This window comes from Pieris napi, chromosome 21 (assembly GCF_905475465.1).
Source record: "Pieris napi chromosome 21, ilPieNapi1.2, whole genome shotgun sequence".
Lineage (NCBI taxonomy): Eukaryota > Metazoa > Arthropoda > Insecta > Lepidoptera > Pieridae > Pieris > Pieris napi.
In genome coordinates, this window is record NC_062254.1 from 5,429,693 (window position 1) to 5,450,999 (window position 21,307).

The 21,307-nt window shown below is 33.0% G+C and overlaps 1 protein-coding gene across 2 annotated transcripts in view; it reads left to right on the forward strand.

Moving 5' to 3' along the window:
* LOC125060177 (cadherin-99C) overlaps positions 1-20,299 on the forward strand; it is a 148,408-nt gene extending 128,109 nt beyond the window's left edge. The window contains exons 11-31 of one of the 2 annotated variants that reach the window (XM_047664943.1): positions 446-640; positions 905-1,042; positions 1,513-1,662; positions 5,200-5,314; positions 5,979-6,181; positions 6,934-7,074; positions 7,543-7,666; positions 8,221-8,381; positions 9,221-9,394; positions 9,895-10,104; positions 10,754-11,002; positions 11,612-11,707; positions 12,483-12,636; positions 13,429-13,721; positions 14,305-14,529; positions 14,894-15,162; positions 15,279-15,458; positions 16,243-16,372; positions 16,885-16,987; positions 18,556-18,859; positions 19,622-20,299. In XM_047664943.1, coding sequence (XP_047520899.1) covers positions 446-640; positions 905-1,042; positions 1,513-1,662; positions 5,200-5,314; positions 5,979-6,181; positions 6,934-7,074; positions 7,543-7,666; positions 8,221-8,381; positions 9,221-9,394; positions 9,895-10,104; positions 10,754-11,002; positions 11,612-11,707; positions 12,483-12,636; positions 13,429-13,721; positions 14,305-14,529; positions 14,894-15,162; positions 15,279-15,458; positions 16,243-16,372; positions 16,885-16,987; positions 18,556-18,859; positions 19,622-19,715 — 3,708 coding nt within the window. In that variant the 3' untranslated portion in view covers positions 19,716-20,299. Of the gene's footprint in view, positions 1-445; positions 641-904; positions 1,043-1,512; positions 1,663-5,199; positions 5,315-5,978; positions 6,182-6,933; positions 7,075-7,542; positions 7,667-8,220; positions 8,382-9,220; positions 9,395-9,894; positions 10,105-10,753; positions 11,003-11,611; positions 11,708-12,482; positions 12,637-13,428; positions 13,722-14,304; positions 14,530-14,893; positions 15,163-15,278; positions 15,459-16,242; positions 16,373-16,884; positions 16,988-17,488; positions 17,575-18,555; positions 18,860-19,621 lie in introns of those variants that run through there. The other variant, XM_047664944.1, reaches the window with a different exon arrangement.
* The last annotated feature ends 1,008 nt before the right edge of the window (positions 20,300-21,307 follow it).

Sequence of the window (21,307 nt, forward strand, 5' to 3'; positions counted from 1 at the left end):
AAATTACAAGATAAAATAAAAATATTAGAATTTTTTGTTAATCACAAAAAAGTACCAGCAAACGGATTAGGTTCGAGATAGGCACTTAACAATGCTTTCTTTAAAACCTATCAGCCTACTACGCGAAGAATTCTAAAGAGATTAACATTACAGTTACAAATGCTTAATAATTGCCTGATCCATATATACCTCATAAAGTAATAGAATAATATAAATATGTATTACCAGTACTGTAATATAAACTCTAAAATTGATCCCTCTTCTTCAATGGCAGTACCATTGTCATATAAATCTCAACTTTACCCGTTGTATGAGAGGGTATTAAAGTCCGTCGGATATTGTCGAACAAACAACTAAATAATAGATAATAAATTTCCAACCGGGAGCTACTCTAGGCACAACAAAATCATATTATTTATGTTAATTTTATAAAACTTAATTTCAGGCGGAAGAAATATCTGAAGCAAAACGATTCACAACCGCAAAGTTAACGATAACCGTTCGCCCGGTTGACGCTAGCCCACCCGTCGTATCTGCGACTTCTGATGAAGGAAGGGTAGAAGAAAACTCTCCTAAGGGAACCAAGATTTTGGGTTCTGACGACCAAAATATTCGCTTCAGTGTTTCAGATCCAGACCTGGTAAGTATCACTTAAATATTTGTTCCCCAACATTAACGAAAAAAAAATATTAAAGAGAGATGTGATTTTGTTATACATAGGTAAGTTTTAGACTATAAGTTCATATAGTTTTAGACAGGAAATAGTTTTATATTCGCAGATGTGTTTGAATAAAAATCTTTTGTTTTTCTTTATTATGACTGTTTTGTTTTCTAATAACACAAAGCTTAATTATAATCAAAATATTATACAAAAGTATAAATTTGATAATATTTTATGTTTCAGGGCCCCGGTGATCCAATACCTAAATACACATTCGAGTTGACCAATAACTTCTTCGATATAGACAAGGATGGATACCTCATAGTCAATGATGACCACTTGGATAGGGATCCGCCAAACTTAGGACATTATAGATTCCAGGTGCGGAAAATTTATATTCTTAACATTTCTTATTATTTAGAAAAAATGTTTACGTGGCGCCATCTAGTAATAGTTTTTGAAGTAAAAATATTATTTCCGTACTGTTTGTGTAATTGTTAATGGTAACTTTTTTGCCATCGTTTGTAGCGATGTAGTGCGTTTTAATAAAGATCTAACTAGTAATTTGCCTCTTTTCTTTTAAAATCATAGTCATGTTTATTTCAGTATGAAAAAAGTGACAAAAGAAACCTATTTATTAGTCAAAGTTATAAGTACACTGACTGGCATTCTTCTAACATAGAATCTTAGTTTAGAAACTCTTTAAATTTTTCTGTAGCTAACATAATATGTTCAGACTTAAAAAAAATCTCTTTGCAGTTATATATTTTAATAAAAACTCACGACTTTGGTAGTATCGGGATATTTTGTTCCTGTAATGTAGTGGCACTGAATGTTTTTTTTATATACAGATTGTAGCTCGCGAAGTGAATGGTGGTGCAGCATCAGCTCCATACTCAGTGCTGGTGTATCTCCTGGACCAGAACGACAACGCGCCTGTCATACCCAAGACACAGCCCATCAATGTGCCTGCTAGCTTGGAGCCAGCTCCGATTTATAAGGTACCTTAAATCATATTTATTTTTAATTAAAATATAAATCTAGTCAATATGTAAAAAAAGTAAAATATTATGTTAAAAGCCTCTTCACTTTGTAACAAAGAGACACATCGATCCCGTTCATTATTGTGGAAGTGGAACTAAGCAAATCTGATCATTCAGGTTGTTTCGTTTTCACGTATTTAACAACATAGATTCCATAAAATACTTTTGCCACTAACCAGATGAATATTCTAGATTTGGAATTCAGCCTCCGGTAAGTATTTACTACAGAATATTTTCTATCTTCTAAATTCTATATACATTTTATACGTGTAATATTTCTCTAAAACCTGTTGTTGTTTAAACGTAGTATTCGCCTCAAATTGCAACAATTCACATGCAATTCATGGTGGCTCATTAATCCTAATAAGTAAAAAACTTAAATGCAAAGAAAGAAAGGATATTATCAGCCTCTCTGTAGAACTAACTATTGAAATCTCCTGTGTGGAACTGGAGCAATTCATTGTTGTATGTCTATATTGTCCTCCATCAGCTGTCTATAATAATGTTGAAAATGTATTAGAGGAGATATTGTGTAAATTAGTAAAGTGTAATAAAGGGCTAATTGTGTGTGGGGACTTTAATGTCAATTTACTTTGTCATTCTAATTCAAGTGTACGCATACTTAGTCTTTTTCGTTCATACAATTTAATAAATCAATTTCATTCACCCACAAGAATAACAGCTAGCACCGCAACTTGTATAGATAACATATATAGTGACATAGCCCCTTTGAATGTTTGTATTTTCAATAGATTTAAATCTGATCACACTGGTCAATGGTTTGAATTCCAATTAAGGAAACAAAAAACATGTAAAAAGAAGAAAATTGTGATAACTCCTATTACAAATGACCGTTTGGACAGATTTAGAGAAGCATTGGTCTATAGAATGCCATTTCTGTGTGGCAACTCATCCCCTAATAATTTATACAATACTTTTTTTGGATCATTTATTGATGAATTCAAGAAAGTATTTACTCAAAAGACTTTATTGGTCTCTGAGAAAACAAGTTTCTGTGACTGGGCAAATGAGGAGTTACACAGGAAAAGGTTAAAATTATATGAAATCTATGACGAAATGCAATATAACACTAGTGTGGAATTTAGGGAATATGTTAGGTTGTATTCAAATAATTTCAAAAAAGATTGCAAAACTGCAAAGTCTCAATATTTAAGTTCAAAAATAAAAAATAGCATGGATAAAGTAAAAGCTACCTGGAAAATAATAAATGAAGAATCAGGTAAAACGTCTGACAAACGAACTGATTATATGTTAAAAGTTAAAGGGAAGTTAATAAAATCTGACCCAGAGGTAGCTTCTTCTTTTGAAGAGTTCTTTACAAATGTACCACTAAATACGACCAAGTCCCTAGATTCTTCACCTGCTGCTGCGATCTCATTGCTAGAAAAATGTGTACCTAAATGTAATATTAAATTTCAGTTTAAACATATAACTTGTAATGATATCGTTAAAACTTTTAAGCTTATTAATTTAAAAAAAAGTAAAGATATATGGGGTATGTCAACAGTCATTTTAAATTCCGTTATTAATGTAATAAGCTCTGAATTGTCTATAATTTTTAACAGCTGTATCGATTGTGGAGTCTTTCCGGACGAAATGAAATTAAGTAAGATTACACCGTTGTTCAAGGCAGGTAGTGAGTCTGATCCGTCAAACTTCAGACCTGTTTCCGTGCTCCCTGCGTTGAGCAAAGTTTTTGAAAAGATAATGCTAGACCAGCTTTCTTTACATTTTAATAAAAATAAACTCTTACATAATAAACAGTATGGTTTCACTAAGGGTCGCTCCACAATCGATGCCGGTGTGAAGTTGATTTCGGACATATTTAACGCCTGGGAAGAATCATATGATGGAGTCGGCGTCTTTTGTGACCTGTCAAAGGCCTTTGACTGTGTTCATCCTGATATACTCGTTGGAAAGCTTCAACACTATGGCGTTGATGGCAAAGCTTCCAGCCTGATGAATTCATATTTAAAGGGAAGGATCCAAAGAGTTCATGTCAATGGAGTCACCTCTCCGGGTTCGCAGGTATCAATGGGCGTCCCCCAAGGATCGATTCTCGGGCCTTTCTTATTTCTGATTTACATAAATGACCTCCCATTCTTTGTCAACGAAGTTCATGAGATGGTATTGTTTGCTGATGACACTTCACTTCTATTTAAAGTGAATAGGAATAACGTATTATTGGACGATGTAAACAATTCTATCTCTCGTATAGTTAACTGGTTTAATGTAAATAACTTATTGCTTAAAGAGAATAAAACAAAATGTATTAGATTTACAACTACTAGCGTAAAGCGAGATATTGGTAACCTGAAAATTAAGGACAGTGAACTAAACTTTGTTGACAAAACTGTTTTTCTAGGCATAACAATAGATAGTAAACTCCAATGGGGCCCACACATAGAGACTCTTTCGAATAGGCTGAGCTCTGCAGCATATGCAGTAAAGAAAATCCGACAGTTTACTGATGAGGACACGGCTAAAATTGTGTATCATAGCTACTTTCATAGCGTTATGTCGTACGGCATTTTATTGTGGGGTGCTGCTGCAGCGGTTCAATCCATATTTGTGCTGCAGAAGCGGGCTGTTCGGGGTATTTGTTGTGTTTCTCCGAGGGAGTCGGTACGGAATAAGTTTAAGGAATTAAATATTATGACACTATCTGGTCAATATATTCTTGAAGCCTTGTTGTATGTCCAAAAAAATATAAACGATTTTAAAACAAATGGTGACTTTCACCAGTATAATACGCGAAATAGAACTAATTTAAGTGTACGACCAACCAGGCTCCAAAAGATAAATCACTCCTTATATGGAAATTGTATTCGTTTCTACAACAAACTCCCAAGCGCAATTAGAGAATTATCACTAAATAAATTCAAAGTCCTCGTTAAACGAAAATTAATCAACAAAGCTTTTTATAAATTTGAGGACTACTTAAATGATCCTAATCCTTGGGATTGAATTGCTCCAGTTCAAACAATTTGTATGACAATACTTGGCGATTAAAAAGAGTGGCGGAAAGTTTCTTGCCAGTTCTTCTTACCCGCTCTACGCCCTTGACTTGCGAACTGGTAGTAAATGTAAATTTACGATTAACTTGACTATTCAAAAGTGTACTTAGTTACCTACTTGAATAAAGATATTTTGAGTTTGAGTTTGAGTTTGAGTTTGAAATAGATTCAGAATACCTAGTCACCTTAATAAACACGAGGGTGATAGACAATTGACAATCGCTATTTTAGAATATCGCTAACATACACATACAATATAAGCCTAAGTTTATATCTATCAGTCTAGTTGCACTATTTAACCAAAATACTCTTTTTTCTCATTGCCTCAATTTCTGTTTACGTAGTGAAGAAAAGAGACAAAAGAGTACTTTAGTTAAAGCGATGCAATAGCCTATATCATTTTATATGACTATGAGGGTTAGCGCATACTCCTAAAATGCAATTATAACCTTTCCAGGTGGAAGCGACGGACATAGACGAGGGTGAGAACGCGCGTATATCGTACAGTATTTATCACGTATCTAACAACGGCGGTAACAAGTTCACTATCGACCCTAGCACCGGAGTTATTTGTGAGTTGCACCTACACTTATACACTGTATCGAAAACCTTATAATTTATTTTACCTCATTAATTACGAAGTCTCAATGATTTTATTTGTAAGAGCATAGTGTAAATTAAATATAAAATGTGGGTAGCACTATGAGAATAACATTATAGTACCCACTTAATTGAAATTAAAAGAAAATAGATGCAATATTTTTTTAAGTTCTTTTTATGTATTTTCATCACTTATATTGGAGAATGCAAAATTTATAAAATCCAGTTAAACCAACTACTTATATGGACTTAAATTATGTATATAAATTGGCTACCAAAATTTTTATATAAAAATATATTTTAATAATATAATTGAGATATAATCCTTCATTTAATTTTTGTTTATACAGCGATAATAAAATAGTAAGTTTCAAATATTATTAAAACCACGTTAAGGTCTGCATGGCACCAGTTATTTTTAAATATTGAATGTATAATTAATAAACAGAAAACCACTCTTTAAATTGCATGTTTACACGTTTGGATACACCAAAACACGGTTAGATTAAACAAAATATGTTTAATCACTCGGATCAAAATAACACCAATCACACTTCTTCACTGGTGCTCGTTGTACCCAAATTATGCCCGATTTTTCTCTAGTTATTATATTTGAATATTAATTTTATATCACAGCCAGTACCGGTCGTCTTCAAGCCGGAGAACAATACAGTGTAACAGTCAGAGCGACTGATTCAAAAGGACTCAGTTCGCAAGGAATTGTCGAACTGATGGTTGCACCAGGACCAAATACAAGACCACCTCAGTTCTCGTCTAGAGATTATTACGCGCCCGTGTCCGAAGGGGCGGCTATTAACTCCACAGTTACCACTGTTACGGTATGTAAACTATAATCTTTTATAAAACAAAAGAAGTAATTGTTCAGTGACATATGTATGCTATGTTATATGTAGACATTTTAGTTATTTTATAGAAAGCTTTTTGGGCATTACTCAAACCTACCTTTATAGTTTGCCTCGTAATATAATACACGGTTTTTAAAACAAATTATGACTTTCATCAGTATAATACGCGAAATAGAACTAATTTGAGTGTACGACCAACCAGGCTCCAGAAGATAAACCACTCCTTGTATGGAAATTGTCTTCGTTTTTACAACAAACTCCCAAGCCAAATTTCAGAATGATCACTAAACAAATTTAAATCCTTTGTTAAACGTAAATTAATCAATAAAACTTTTTATAAATTCAACAAATACTTAAATGATCCTAATCCTTGGGATTGATTTTCTCCAGTTCAAAACATTTGTACGACTCAAAACTTAGCGATTAAAAAGGGTGGCGGAAAGTTTCTTGCCAGTTCTACGCCCTTGACTTGCTAACCGATAGAAAATGTAAATTTCCAATTAATTTAACTTTTTTTTAACGTTCATAAGTGTACTTGTTCCTATATGAATAAAGATATTTTGAGTTTGAGTTTAAATTACAATATTATTTACATAAGGTATCCGTATACGTTACGCTTAGGACGGTGTTCATACATTTTAGAATAATGTATTTTGAGAGAAAGATACTATTTTTTATTAAAGTGTATATATTTTTTGTAATGATGGTTGATGTGCATTTAACAGGCGAAGGATCCAGAAAACGAGCCCGTAACGTACTCCATAGTTTCCGGTAATGATCTACGTCAATTTTCGATTGGCGCGAACACCGGTATTATCACTGTTATACGTAGATTGGACCGGGAAGTTCTCACTCGGTATCAACTGGTAAGATTATAATGCTTTTACACTATTATTTATAATTACCAAAAACAACATGCATGTTAACAATTACTATAGCGACGTCTATAATCTGCGCTTATAAATTACTACGATCACGTACGTACGCGCTAACGAAGTTATTCCGACCGCTAAGGATATAGAAAACTTTTCGACTCAAGCCACTGCCTTTTAGCGGGCCAGTCAGTGATAAGACTGGTCAAGGATCCTCTCTTTATATTGGAGGAACAGTACACCATTCTTCCTCCACACGCAAATAGAAAAAAACATTCCATGTCACATCAGAGATAAATTTTCTAGCTGTAAAACTTCAAAGACTTTCAAAACAAAGACGTCAAATAAGATTTTTTTACATAAAATAAGCAAGTTTTCTCGCTACCACTTACCCAATTTCGTATATTAACTAAGGATTTTTTTTAACTAAGTCCTTTTTAATCGTGATGTAACAAATTTCAGATGGTAAGAGCAGAAGACCCTGGCAAACTCTCGACCACAGCAACTGTTAACATTAAAGTGACAGACATCAATGATAACAATCCTAAATTTGATGAGGACTCATACACATTCCACGTTAAAGAAGGTATAAATTGTGCTACTGTGTAACAAGAATTTTAGATTTGCCGCCAATTCACAAAAACAAATGACAAATGATTGCAATATACTTCATTCGGGTTTTTTTAAAGCTTTACGCAGAGCATATTGCCACAGACAACTTCATTAGGTTACCAAAGAGTTCTAAAATTTAAATTCAAAAAAGTTTTCATTAGCAATGTTTCTAACTGGCCAGATCTAAACATTTTCACTGATACCCACGTATAATCATTGCTTAGCCTGCTTTTTATGAAAACTGTTTAAAAATTATTTGCAAACAGTGTATCGTACAGACTGTCTATAGACAATCGTATAGCTCGATGATGTAATAACGAACAACCAACTCGTTCGAACAACGATCTCATCTATTTCGGAAATACTTACTAATAATAATATATTTATAGCTTTATAGGCTGATTAACTTAAACCATACGTGCAAAGGGCGCTACAAATAAGAAATTTACTTAGCATAAGCGAACACACTTCACACTTAAAAGTCTCACGATTAACTATTACATTTTAAGAAAATATATATTTCTGCAGGTCTTTTGAGCGAACAAGTGGGTTACGTACACGCAACGGATATAGATGAAGGAGTTAATGCAATAGTCAGCTACAATATTCCCTCAAATCTACCATTTTCGATAGACAACGCGTCCGGCCTTATCACCACTAACACAGAACTCGATTATGAAGAAACCAAGGTAACATAATAAATCACTCAATGGGGCAGGAATCTTCTGCGCCATTGTTTTGGGTTTAAAATTGATGATATATGTCATTTGCATATTTAACATATTATGTCGTATTATTAAGATTATTTATATGATAAAATGTATAATATATGATGTATAATATATGATGACAACTACATTGATTTAAAAATTGACATTTCTTTCCTAAGATCTGTTTTGTTAAGAGCGGCCAACCCGTCTATCTTTTCATACAAACACTCGTACGTGATTATGGCGTTGTAACAGATATTTCTTTGAAACTTTTGAACTAATAGGCATCTTGTGCACTATATCTAGGTTTCTATTAAAACGCGAAATCAAAATTTTAAGAAACAAATTCAGTACAAACCTCCAAAAATCAGCCTTTTTGCACAAATTTTATATGAAGTTTGGGCGTTTATAATGTACTCATTAATTGTAACCGGATAGAAATATTTGCTTAGAAACCTTGCAAATGTAATGGAGTTTCTAAATGTAAAACTGTTTTTTCATAATCCTGTAAGGCTTACGAAAAAACACGTATTTCTTGGAACAAGTTTTATGAAATTTCCGCACACTATTTTTCTTTCAATGTTATCGCGTTCTCACTTGCTTGTTAGGCATTTTTAGGAATGGCTCGCTATCTATCTATGCTATCTCTTTTCGCTTTACCTCTTGTTCTGACATTGCGCTGGATGAAACAACAAGCTTTTTGGCCATGCTCGCGTTGCCGTTCGTCGGACGGGGAAGGGCGCTCTTAATCTATGATTACGGTGCAACTAAATGTTTAGTACCAACGTACAATTCAAAGTAATGTTTACGCCTTACAGGAGTATGCTTTCGTCGTAACTGCAACAGATGGCGCTATAGACAAACGTTTAGGCACCGCGTCAGTCACCGTGTTAGTCGATGACGTGTCCGACGAGCCTCCAGTCTTCTCTCAATCTCTATATTCAGTCCATGTACCGGAAAATGCACCTAATTACCCTGTCGTTAAGGTTCATGTAAGTAGAGATAGTCACTTATTAAAGATAAAGACAAAAAAAGGGTGCGTGTACCTATGTACGCGCGTAAGAAGTTATACTTCTTTGGCATTATTAAAAATAGTTTTTGATTGCATGCAAATAATTAATTACAGTTAAATAATCAAACACTGGAAAAGGAGTCATTATAGTCAATAAAATTCAGTTTACATTTGAAAAATTAAATAAATAAATATTTATTATTATTCTCTTACATTAAGTGTAACATAAATTATATTATTATTCGAAAGTTGTTTTTAAATTATGTCCAATGCCGTAGCATCTTCCGTGGGCAACTTCATTCTGTTAATTTTGTGTCACGGTGCGCGCGCATCGTAAGATTTCACTCTCATCAATTTATCATAACGCGCCTAAAGAAGTATAACTTCAAAAATAGATTTTAAAATCTTTATAGAACTTTTTCAGAGAGTATTTTTTAAGTTTCTGTGTACAAATATATGTAATAGATAACGTTTTTTCAGGCCGATGACCCTGACACCACACCAGAGATAACATACACGATCCTAAAAGGTGATACAGATTCCTTCTCCATAGAACGTAAGAGTGGTATGATTCGCACCGTCAAGCCTTTGGACCGGGAAATGATAGCGAGACACGAACTCACTATTGGCACTGAAGAAAACAATGGCCAGGGAAAAGGGGCCACTACTACTGTGGAAATTGTTGTTGACGTAAGTATATTTTTCTTACCATAAACAATTTTTTTTAATAGCCTCACGCAGAGCGTATTGCCACAGACAAAGTACCATAAACAATATATCGTCAATGTAGAATGATAACCTCGTATGTCAAAAAACCATTTATTTTTTATTCTTAATCTCTTATGTCGTTTAACTGCTCATGAAGTAAGGACTTATTTATGTTATTAATAAATAAGTCCTTTTTACAATCTAAAACTATGGACAAGAACATAAAAATACTTTAATGAACATTGACGAAATTAAACATTTTTTTCGTTTCCTGTTTGGTTCTCTGGATATACGAGATTCTACAGCAACGATATACATATATCATATTTTTTTTATTTGTCAAAAAAATCGTGTAGAAGAAATAATAAATACTGTGTGGCAAACAAAGCAGGCAATTTTAAAATAATAGTTTATTTTATTTTTAAGCAATTTTAAAGTAAAGTTTTTATATTAAGAACAAAAAATTAAACAGTGTACTACTAATTCACGCAGTAATTTCTCTTTTTTATATGTATACCAAAACTGCCTTATTCATATCTCCATAATAGGGGTGGGGTGCTTTTTCATAAACATGAAAATGAAACCAATTGTAGATGTTCTTTTAATATATTGAATAATCATGTGTTTGCAGGATAAAAACGACAATACTCCAGTATTTACATCAGCCATACGTCCTGTTACAATTGAAGATACTGCGTCCATCGGCTCATTAGTAGAAACTGTAGTAGCATTAGACGCTGATTCTACTCCACCCAATAACAGGATAAGATACGCGTTAGTAGGACGCGGAAAAGCATCCATATATTTTCACGTGGAACCTGACACTGGTGCTATAAGGTTGAGGGATGATTTGAGAAAGGAAACTGATAGTGAATATACTGTGAGTATTTTTATAACAGTAGCTTTCATACAAGTCCTGCAAACTTTAGATTCATATAAGAATGATATACGTACGTCAAATGCCTATTGGATTTGATATACTTAGCTCTTATATACTCTGAATCTCAAGAAATTTACAGATGATGCATTAATTTTGTTTTTGAAGTTATACTTCTTTAGGCTCCGTTATGAAAAATTGATGAGAGTGAAATTTTATGATGCGCGCGCACCGTGACACAAAATTAACAGAATGAAGTTGCCCACGGAAGATGCTACGGCATTGGACATAATTTAAAAACAACATTCGAATAATAATAGAATTTATGTTACACTTAATGTAAGAGAATAACAATAAATATTTAATTATTGAATTTTTCAAATGTAAACTGAACTTTATTGACTATAATGACTCTTTTTCCAGTCTTTGATTATTTAATTGTAATTAATTATTTGCATGCAATCAAACACTATTTTTAATAATGCCAAAGAAGTATAACTTCTTACGCGCGTACACGCACAAGAAGTATAACTTCTTACGCGCGTACACGCACCCTTTTTTTGCTTAATGTAGAAACTATAGCTAACTATGCATAAATGATAAATTTTCCAGGTGGAAGTGCAGGCGTACGACGAAGGAGACCCAGTGCTGTCGTCAGTCACAAGCCTTACTGTTTACGTCAGTCATTCCGCTATTGTGCCGGCAGATGTAAATATTGTTTTATTATTGTTTCTCCCAATATTCCATTCTCCCAGCCTTCCATTTCAGTACCGGGCTTGTTCCATCTGCAAATATTTCTATAGATACGTTCTTGAACATGCTCGTTAATTTATTTTTGACATATTTAACGAAAAATACAAATTCAATTGTAATGCTCAGTTTTATAATTCTACTGAAATTTAAAAATGTATATTATATATATAATATATATATATTTCTATATAAATTTTTCAATTTCAATAGGAGTCTGAACATCTGAGTCTATACATACATTTTATTGTTAGTTAATGTATCCATTTTATCAAGTGCGGTGCTCCACATTAAAAGTGGTTTAACGACTTTTCATCGCAAAGAGTAAAAAACGCACAAGTAAAGACAACATTTTATTTTTTAAAAAGGTTGACTTAACCTGGAATTAGTAGGCAGTGATGCCAGCTAAAGAATAAAATAAAGTTATTAAAGTTAATTCGATATATTGTTCGTGATATTGAAATATTTGTTATTTTTATATTAGGTCACATGAGTAAGTAAATATTATTTACCTTTTTGTAGATAAAACAAAAAATACGTAGGATTTTTTTATTACCCTCAAATAAGTCAAAATTGTCCCTTTTTCGGTGGAGAACTTTTTTAGTAGTTTTTTTAGTAGTACACTTATGAAATGTCAGAATTCTACAGAATAAAAAATCTGAGTATAGAATCTATGTATATCGGATAACTGGCGGTTTCAATAGTGGCTGATTTTAACAATTGTTTATTTCAGGTAAGACTAGGTTTTGCTGACACGACATACACTGAACACGTTGCTGAGAATTCGCTTAACGGCACCCTTATTCGAACTTTGCCGATTTGGAACAAGAACAAACACTCCAGAGACACACCACTGAAATGTCTTTTAACAAACTCTTCAGAAAAAGGTAAGACACAAAGTATCAATAATATTTAGGAGCTTCTCAAATTTATCTTTACTTGGTACACATTTTTATTTACTTAATAATAAAGACATTATTTTTGACAAAAGGGTTGTGACAGAATTCATATTATATCGCAAGTCCCCACACTAGGGAGGCCCTGTGTTGTGGGTAACTAGAAAGCGTGTTACGTGTAAATTATTACGTGGTACATGTTTAAAACAGTTAAAAAAGAAATATAATAAATTTAGTGTTACAAATTAAGAATGAGTAAATGAGTGAGTGTATGAATGGGTGTGGCGCATGTATTTGAGAGTGTAGCTGAGAGTTGTTATGATCGTGCACTGTGTCTGTGTTAATTTTTGAAACCTCAAAGTCATACCAAGATATGTAGTAATGCCTCTGTAGATTCGAAATCGAATTTTGCTAGGGTAATTTCGTTACGTTTAATTTTCTTAGATGGAAAATAGACTATGTCCTTCCAATATAATTCTTGCACTGCAGAAAGGACTAAATACGTCACTCATGGAGTTGACAAACGATTTAAATTACAAGGCGTACGTTACGTTCGAAACGTTCGTATTCGTTTATAGTCGCGTCAGTTACGTACGGCTCGGCTAACATGATTGTTATTTAGAACCAAGCATGCATTTGGTAGTTTTGTCCGCACTGCATCTACTATATTCCTACGATCCTTATTAAATTGTTATATTGCTATTAATAATTTTCTGTAAAAATTACGACGATAAAAAATAAAAAATGTGTTCAAATTCTCTAAATCTTAAAAAAATATTCCAGGCGTATTCTACGTGAAACTGAATGAAGATAGAGATTGTGCTATCTATCTCAACTCGTCCATAGATTATGAAACTCTTACCGAATACTCACTGGAAGTCCAATTAGAATCCATACAAGGGCATATAAACCCAGAGAGTAGTAAAGCAACCATCAACGTGCACGTTAAGGACGTAAATGACAACGCACCCGTGTTCGTATTCAACGAACAATCGAATATTGCAGCGGCAAAGGGAAAGTACTTCGCCATTGCTACTAAGGATATGCCGTTGGATACGAATATACTACAAGTTCAGGTAGTTACATTTTTATTTACTAGACAAATACATCATCATCATCTACATCTCATACAACACCTAAATCATTTACATATCTGTTGGTTATTTATTAATTGGATGTCCGTAAAAAAACCTTTTGTCGCTACTCTTTGAAAACACTCTTCTTTAAGCCTTAGCCTAGCATTGGAATAGAATGAAAGGGAATGCTATTTTTTTAAATTTAAATTAGCCTGTTAGGAACTTGGTGTGCTCAGCAAGGCTAGACGCTACGTCACTCCACCGCTTGCAACTGTATAAAGCGCAAATTTGGCCCCACATCCACTTGACCGTATTAATAAAATTTGTATATTTGAGCTTGGCAACGACTACCATTTGTACTACAATTTATTTAAACCAATATGATATAAATAACACGGCCTTTAAAATTCAATTCTAAAATTCAATTCTAAAATCCTTCCTATGTGTAACCCATATCATTAGAAGGTTATTTTGGAAATAGTATCATAATATGTGGACTCATGACCCTAGTTCTTGAATAAACTTTAAAATTTGAGAATCAAATTCATAGTTATCTCACTAATTTCTCCCTTTCTAATTCCAGGCGAAAGACAAAGACAGCGGAGATTATGGCAAAGTGGAATACCGTAAGAACGGCTGGTCGAAGGTTGCTGAAGAGTATTTCTCCCTAAACGCTGAAACGGGAGTTATTTCCAATACCAAAACATTTGACAATGTCCCCAAAGAAGTGTTACCATTCAAGTTCAATGTCATGGCGAGAGACAATCCCAAGTCTGATAATTATAAGACGGCGAGAGCTTCTGTTGTGGTAAATATTATTTATTGTTTGTATTTTATTTGTCTGTATTTAAGAATATCTAATTGTCTAATCAAATTTATGACAAAGAGACTCACTAAACAATCGCAAGAGATAGATATAATATTTTATTATTTTTATTTATATTTGGTATTTCTAGCTTTTGCGAGTTGACATTAAAAAAACAATTATCTTGCAATTTTTTCCTTTAAATTCTACTGATTTTACATACTTATAATAAAAATTATATACAGAAAAAATCTAATAAAGAAAATCGAGATTAAATGGTTTTAGAATTAATTCAAGTCAAACACATTTCAGAACTAAATGGTGTGAAGAAATAAATATCTAAATTATTTTTGTTTTAATTTTTCAGATAAACTTATTACAAAAAGACAACCAGCTAATCATGGAAGTGTCAGATTTGAACCTTAGGTCATTGACAACGCTTAAAGCGCGCAGTCTGTTAGCGGAAATAGAAGAGAAGAGTGGACTATATGCTGGATTGGAGAAACTGACTCCAAAACTGTATTTGGGAGAGAACGGCACTCTTGAAGAAGATAATAACGGAACAGCAGTTTGGCTTTATTTGTTAGATCCCATTAGTGGGCAGATATTAGCAAGAGAGTCTCAGCCGGTTAAAAAGTAAGATTAGTGGTTAATTATCTCAAGGTTATTATTTACGAAAATACTCCTAAATTTTAGGAGTATTTTTTTTAAAGCGCAATTATTAGATTTTTTATGTATTTTACTATTTCCAGAGCCATAACTTCTGGAATAAGGGTCCAAGCTCCTCTAGTCCCAGCGGAGCCTCCTCGACGTACGCACATAGCAGCCGCGCCTCTGACCACTGCCCTTCCCGCTGCACTTTTGGCTCTTGCAGCACTTGTCCTGGTCGCTGCTACTGCTGCTACAGTCTATATATGTGCATCGTGGAACAGGTCAGTGTCGATTATATCGATGGTTATGTATGTGAGAACAAAAATGTGGCAGTGGTAGTGTCTTTTTTCACTGACAGTTATTACGGCTATTACTGTATTAGTTGTCAAATTTACCATATGATCATATGAGGGGATTTTTATAAACAAATGACAATCGTTGCGTAATGATAGTAACAGAATTTGATCACTAACCTTTCAACAGTTATACTATAATGTTGATAATTTACCCGATATGTTATTTTCCAGCATGGTTAACTTCAGAAAAAAATATTTAATTGTTTAATCAATATATATAATTTTTAAAATAAAATATAGAAATTTATGTGACGGTGGAACACAAATTGGTCACAATTTCTCCGTCGACCGAAGCATCGAAATTAAAACAAAATTAACTACTTGAATTAATTACAAATTTCTTTAAATCTAAATAAAATCGTTTATCACCTAAACATAACAATCAAAATCTTAACCAACATACGAGTAGTAATAATAAAAATTATTAAAAAGAAAATTAAAACAAATTTAAAGAGTTTGGTCCCTGTGGCGATTTAAAAAAAAAATCTAACGAACTAAAAAAAATCTTATTTCTTGGTTTACAATTTTAAATTGTTAGGTTAGGTTTCTTCTTTCTGAGGGTACTTAAGGTTCAGAAACACTATGGAACTAAACCAAGAAATACCTTATGTGTAAAAGAAATATGAAGTTTCCACCTCGACAGTATCTAGGATGTACCAAGTTTCAACAAGGGAATTATATCACACAATTAATTTTCGTACTTTTCCAGATACAAGAAACACAAAGAACAAGCCCTTCAGCAGCAGTACAGTACTATGAGTTTAAGTATGCCCCCTCCTAGGCCAGCCTCGGGATATGAATCCAGTGAAGATGAACCGGCACCTCGATACGAAACTCAGGTAATCAAGGATTCAACATAAAACCGCCTATAGTGTAAATTTTATAAATAAACTAGCTGACCGGGCAAACGTCGTTTTGCCATGTATATAATTTATAATAAAAAATAGGAGTTGATCGTAGAGGGGTGAAAATTAGGGGTTGTATGTATTTTTAATGCTGTATCATAAAAAATTTAAAATTTATCTAAAAATTAAAAAATTACAATTTAGGGGTGGACTACCCTTAACATTTAGGGGGGTGAAGAATAGATGTTGTCCGATTCTAAGACATACCCAATATGCACACAAAATTTCATGAGAATCGGTCAAGCTGTTTCGGAGGAGTATAACTACAAACACCGCGACGCGAGAATTTTATATATTAGATAATTTTTCTTTTCATAAAAAAAACAGTTTTAAATTCTATTATTATCGCATATAATAATTATTTTAATTTTAAGGCTTTCAATGCAATTCATATAAGCCTTAGTTAATATTCGGTGAATATATTTTAAAATATTTGAAATTTTCAGGTTTTAAACATGGCTGTAGATGACGCAGATCTGCAATTGGACTTCAGTCCAAACAACCACGCGTTCAATATTCACAACGTTCAGTACTTATCTAAAGATAACGGTAAGTTACGTTTTAAATATCAACTAACGTATGCGTATGTTAACTATTCGTATTTTCTAATACTAATTTATAAAAAACCATCCGCATCCAAAATAATTTTAGGTACCTGTCTTTACTTCACCAAATGTAAAGTACTTAAAATATATATATATATATATCAAATATTAACTAAGTATATATATAAACATAACTAAGGTAACGTTTTGTACCAAAATCCACCATAAACTTTGGGACTGTATATTTTTAGCACATGAAATAAAATTAACAGCAGTCATGACGATAAATATTTTTGTTTTAAATAAATTGTTTGACTTTGAATTAGACGGACTAATTGATATCTATGCCGAAGACGCAACGCAATTTATGATATAGTAGTAAGGATCTTAAAATCACAATAATAACGTAGATTGACCATTGTAAAGGGAAAATAGATAGAGATAGATACTTTCCATTAACAGTGACTTTCGAAATTTCACCTATATTTTATCTTCTTTTTGATAGATATCGAACAGATACTTGCACGCACTGGACGATACTGTTACGTTTTGGGTAAATTGGTCTTAAATAATTAGTCCAACTCACTTGAGATATACCATTCTACCCAGAGCCAGATCTTCTACATATAACTTAATTACAAAATTGTATTTCATGTATTATCGTACCATTCTTGGCTGAGTAGTTAAAAGTCACTCACATCAGCTAGTACCTTCAACTTTAAATAAACACAGTAGGAAATAGTAAATATTTTGATCATGATTATTCACTAATATAAATCATTAGTGTCGGTAGTTTTTCCTATAGATTTAAACGTCTAATTGCATTATTTATATTCAAGATTTAAACTATATTATAACAGCTTAAGGGAATCCATTAAACACAATTAAATTTCATAAACAGCAGGTGATTTACCTTTGTCTATCAGCACAAGACTCGTATATTTGCTATTTTTGAAGTGAAACTTCTTTATCGGGGTTGGAAAAAAAATTTGTGTAACATTTTTGCGTTACGCGTCACATTTTTCCGTTACGCGCCATCTTTTGAAGTGAAACTTCTTTATCGACGTATGGGAGAAATTTTGTAGCAGGTTACGCGCCATGTTGCTTTTTGAAGTCAAACTTCTTTATCGGCGTTGGAAAAAAATTTACACACATTTAATGTCACATTTTTCGGTTACGCGCCATCTTTTTCTTGTCCCTACCACGGTTGATCCGAAGAGATTCGAAGCCATTAGTAACAAAAATATATAATAACGATAACAATGATAGTAATACTAATAATTCTATTACAATTAAAGAAATTCTGTAATAATCTTAGTACTACATAGTAGTACAGTAATAAGTTAAAATGAAATAATTGTATTTGTATTCATGTATATAATAATAAAAGCCTTTTGTTAAACTTTATCTAATTTAACTTTATTTATCCAATTTCTGTAAATTTGCATATAGTAGATCATTTTTCGAAAAATAAGGTCATAAAGAGGTTTCACTTCTTACGTGTGTACACTAGTACACACACATTTTTTTTTTCATACATGACAGTATTAATAATAAAGCAATTTATTTCAGGTGAAAGAAGCCCCACATTATCCGAAACAGCGACCACAGCTCGCGCGTCTAGTGTTAATGAAAATGGCGGAACACTTAACAACATGACTAATTTTGATAACAACGCAATCCGCAATACTCAGACTCTTAATAGGCGGTCACACAACAGCCACCCCTTAAACAATGCGATTGGCACTTTGCCAAGGGCCAACAATAACAATCACGGATTGTTAGCGACCACTTTGGGAAGGAAAATAAATGGAAACAATCATAAAAAGAAAACATCCCCGATTATGGCGTATGATGAAATACCAGGACTACAAAGGTAAATTGAAGTTTATTTATAATTATATTTATTACTAGCTGGCCTGGCGAACATCGTACCGCCTAACAGTCGAATCTTTATTTTTTTTTTATTACTTATTCTGCTATTCGGAACACCGGTCTAGCTAGTAAGATAAAAAAAATGTTGATAAGACAACAAATACATTATGTCAAAAAATAAAAATTTACCTTCCCGGAACCCCTCCACTAACACTTGAACTTTATGATATGGTATTAAAGTTCAAATTGCCTTTAAATATTATTACGAATATTTTGTATGGGAATATAGAAAAGTGTTGTTTTTAGACTTTTTCTCCGTAAGAACCATCCTCGTACTTCAAGGAATATTATAAAAAATCAGACAAATCGGTCAAGCCGTTTTTATGTTATGTCGTGACAACGGAAAACGGGTTTCAATTTTATATATATAGATTAATCATGACTAAGTAATTTAAGTAAAACCTAAAAAAAAATTTTTTACCATTTAAATGATTTATTTTAAGGATTTAATAGCCACGAATAAGAATTTATGCACTTTATGTAATGTATCTCTGATAGATCCACTCATTTCAGACAAACTGTCACTATGTGTCTGTGTGAGAACTGAACTGATATATGTAACTCATTTTTCCTTTGTCTTTTCTTTGAAATATACATATCAAACAGTTTGGAGGAATAAAATAAACCTCGCACATTTTACTAGTTAACGAAAAAGAATTCCCTCTTAAAAATTAAACGCATAATCTTTTATTTTCCATTCCAGAGCCACAGATAATGACAACGTAACGTTCGGTAAAAGAAACTTCAATGGGTTCTCGTACGACCAATCGCCGGTCGAAACTACCACAGAACTATGAGCTTAGTGAATTGTGTTTAATGTGTTCAACGAATAACGACTGAAAATGCTCTTTTATTATTTTTTAATTAGCGCAGGCTAGTCGTGCATAATGTGTATATAATGGCATTATAGGTACCTGAGATGGTACAAATGTGTAAATAATTCTATGTAAGCACCATTCCTTGCCTTAAACCTTAACTTGGCACTTTTTATATCCGTAATGTTTTTGTAACTACTGAATAATATTTGTGCTGTATCTAAAACCTATATTTGAAACTTTTTTTTATCGATATATATGTTGAAAATAGAATAGGTTAATGCATACGTAAATTTTATGAGTGAACTTTTAATACGAATATTGTGCCAGTTAAAATTATAGTTAGAAAATTAATTTAGCGTAATAAATGAATGCTCATATAACCTGTGAATCAGGCTCCGAAGTGCCAAACAATTTTGATCTAAATCTCTGTATATTTATTAAATTGGCTAAGCTAAATGTTACCTTGTATAAATCTGTATAGTTTTGTAAATTTTTATATTTCCTATTTCTATAGAATTGTAATATATTTTCTATTATATGAGGATTGTAAGATTGTTCTAATTTTTATAAATAAATTAATTTTTAATACAGAGATGTTTTATTTATTATTGTTATGTTAGGTCTGTGCATATAAAGGGTATTTCAACAAGAAGTTTGTTTTTCAATTGTGGCAACACCGAGAACGTGATAGTTTTGACATTTAGTTTTTGGCGGTATTCGTAGCAGGTGCTTTGGCAATTATTACAATGAATTCAATTTCGCTCGAAAATCGCATTAAAATAATTCAAATCCACTATAAAAATGGTGGTTCTGTTAAAGTTACATTTCGTAAAATTCGTGATATTTTCGGCCAGCATAATCGTCCTTCTGAGACCGCTGTTAAGAATTTGGTCGCGAAATTTGAGTCGACAGGCTCGGTACAAAATGTGCCAACACCAACACGTGTTCGACCGGGTCGTTCAACAGAAAACATCGCCGCCGTGAGCCACAGTGTTGAAGAAGATCAAAATTTGTCAATTTCACGACGTTGTCAACAATTGGGGTTATCCAAAAGCACAACATGGCGAATTTTGCGAAAGGATTTGGCTTTGAAGCCTTACAAGATTCAACTGGTGCAGGAATTAAAGCTGATCGACCATTCAAATCGCCGCAGATTCGCTCAGTTCATTCAGGAACAACCTGCTGGTTTTTCTGAAAAAATCATTTTTTCAGACGAAGCCCATTTTCATTTGTCAGGGTACGTCAACAAGCAAAATTGTCGCATTTGGGCTTCTGAAAATCCTAAAGCAATTATTGAGAAGGCTTTGCATACTCAACGTGTTACTGTGTGGTGCACTATGTGGTCTGGAGGCGTGATTGGGCCGTTTTTTTTCGAAGATGAGGCTGGAAATGCGGTAACAGTCAATGGATCACGGTATCGCGAGATGTTAACCACTAAATTTTGGCCTATTATTGATGACATGGATATCACTGAAATGTGGTTTCAACAGGACGGTGCCACATGTCACACAGCCAATGAAACGATCAATTTATTGCAAACCAAATTTCCCGAGCGCATAATTTCGCGAAAT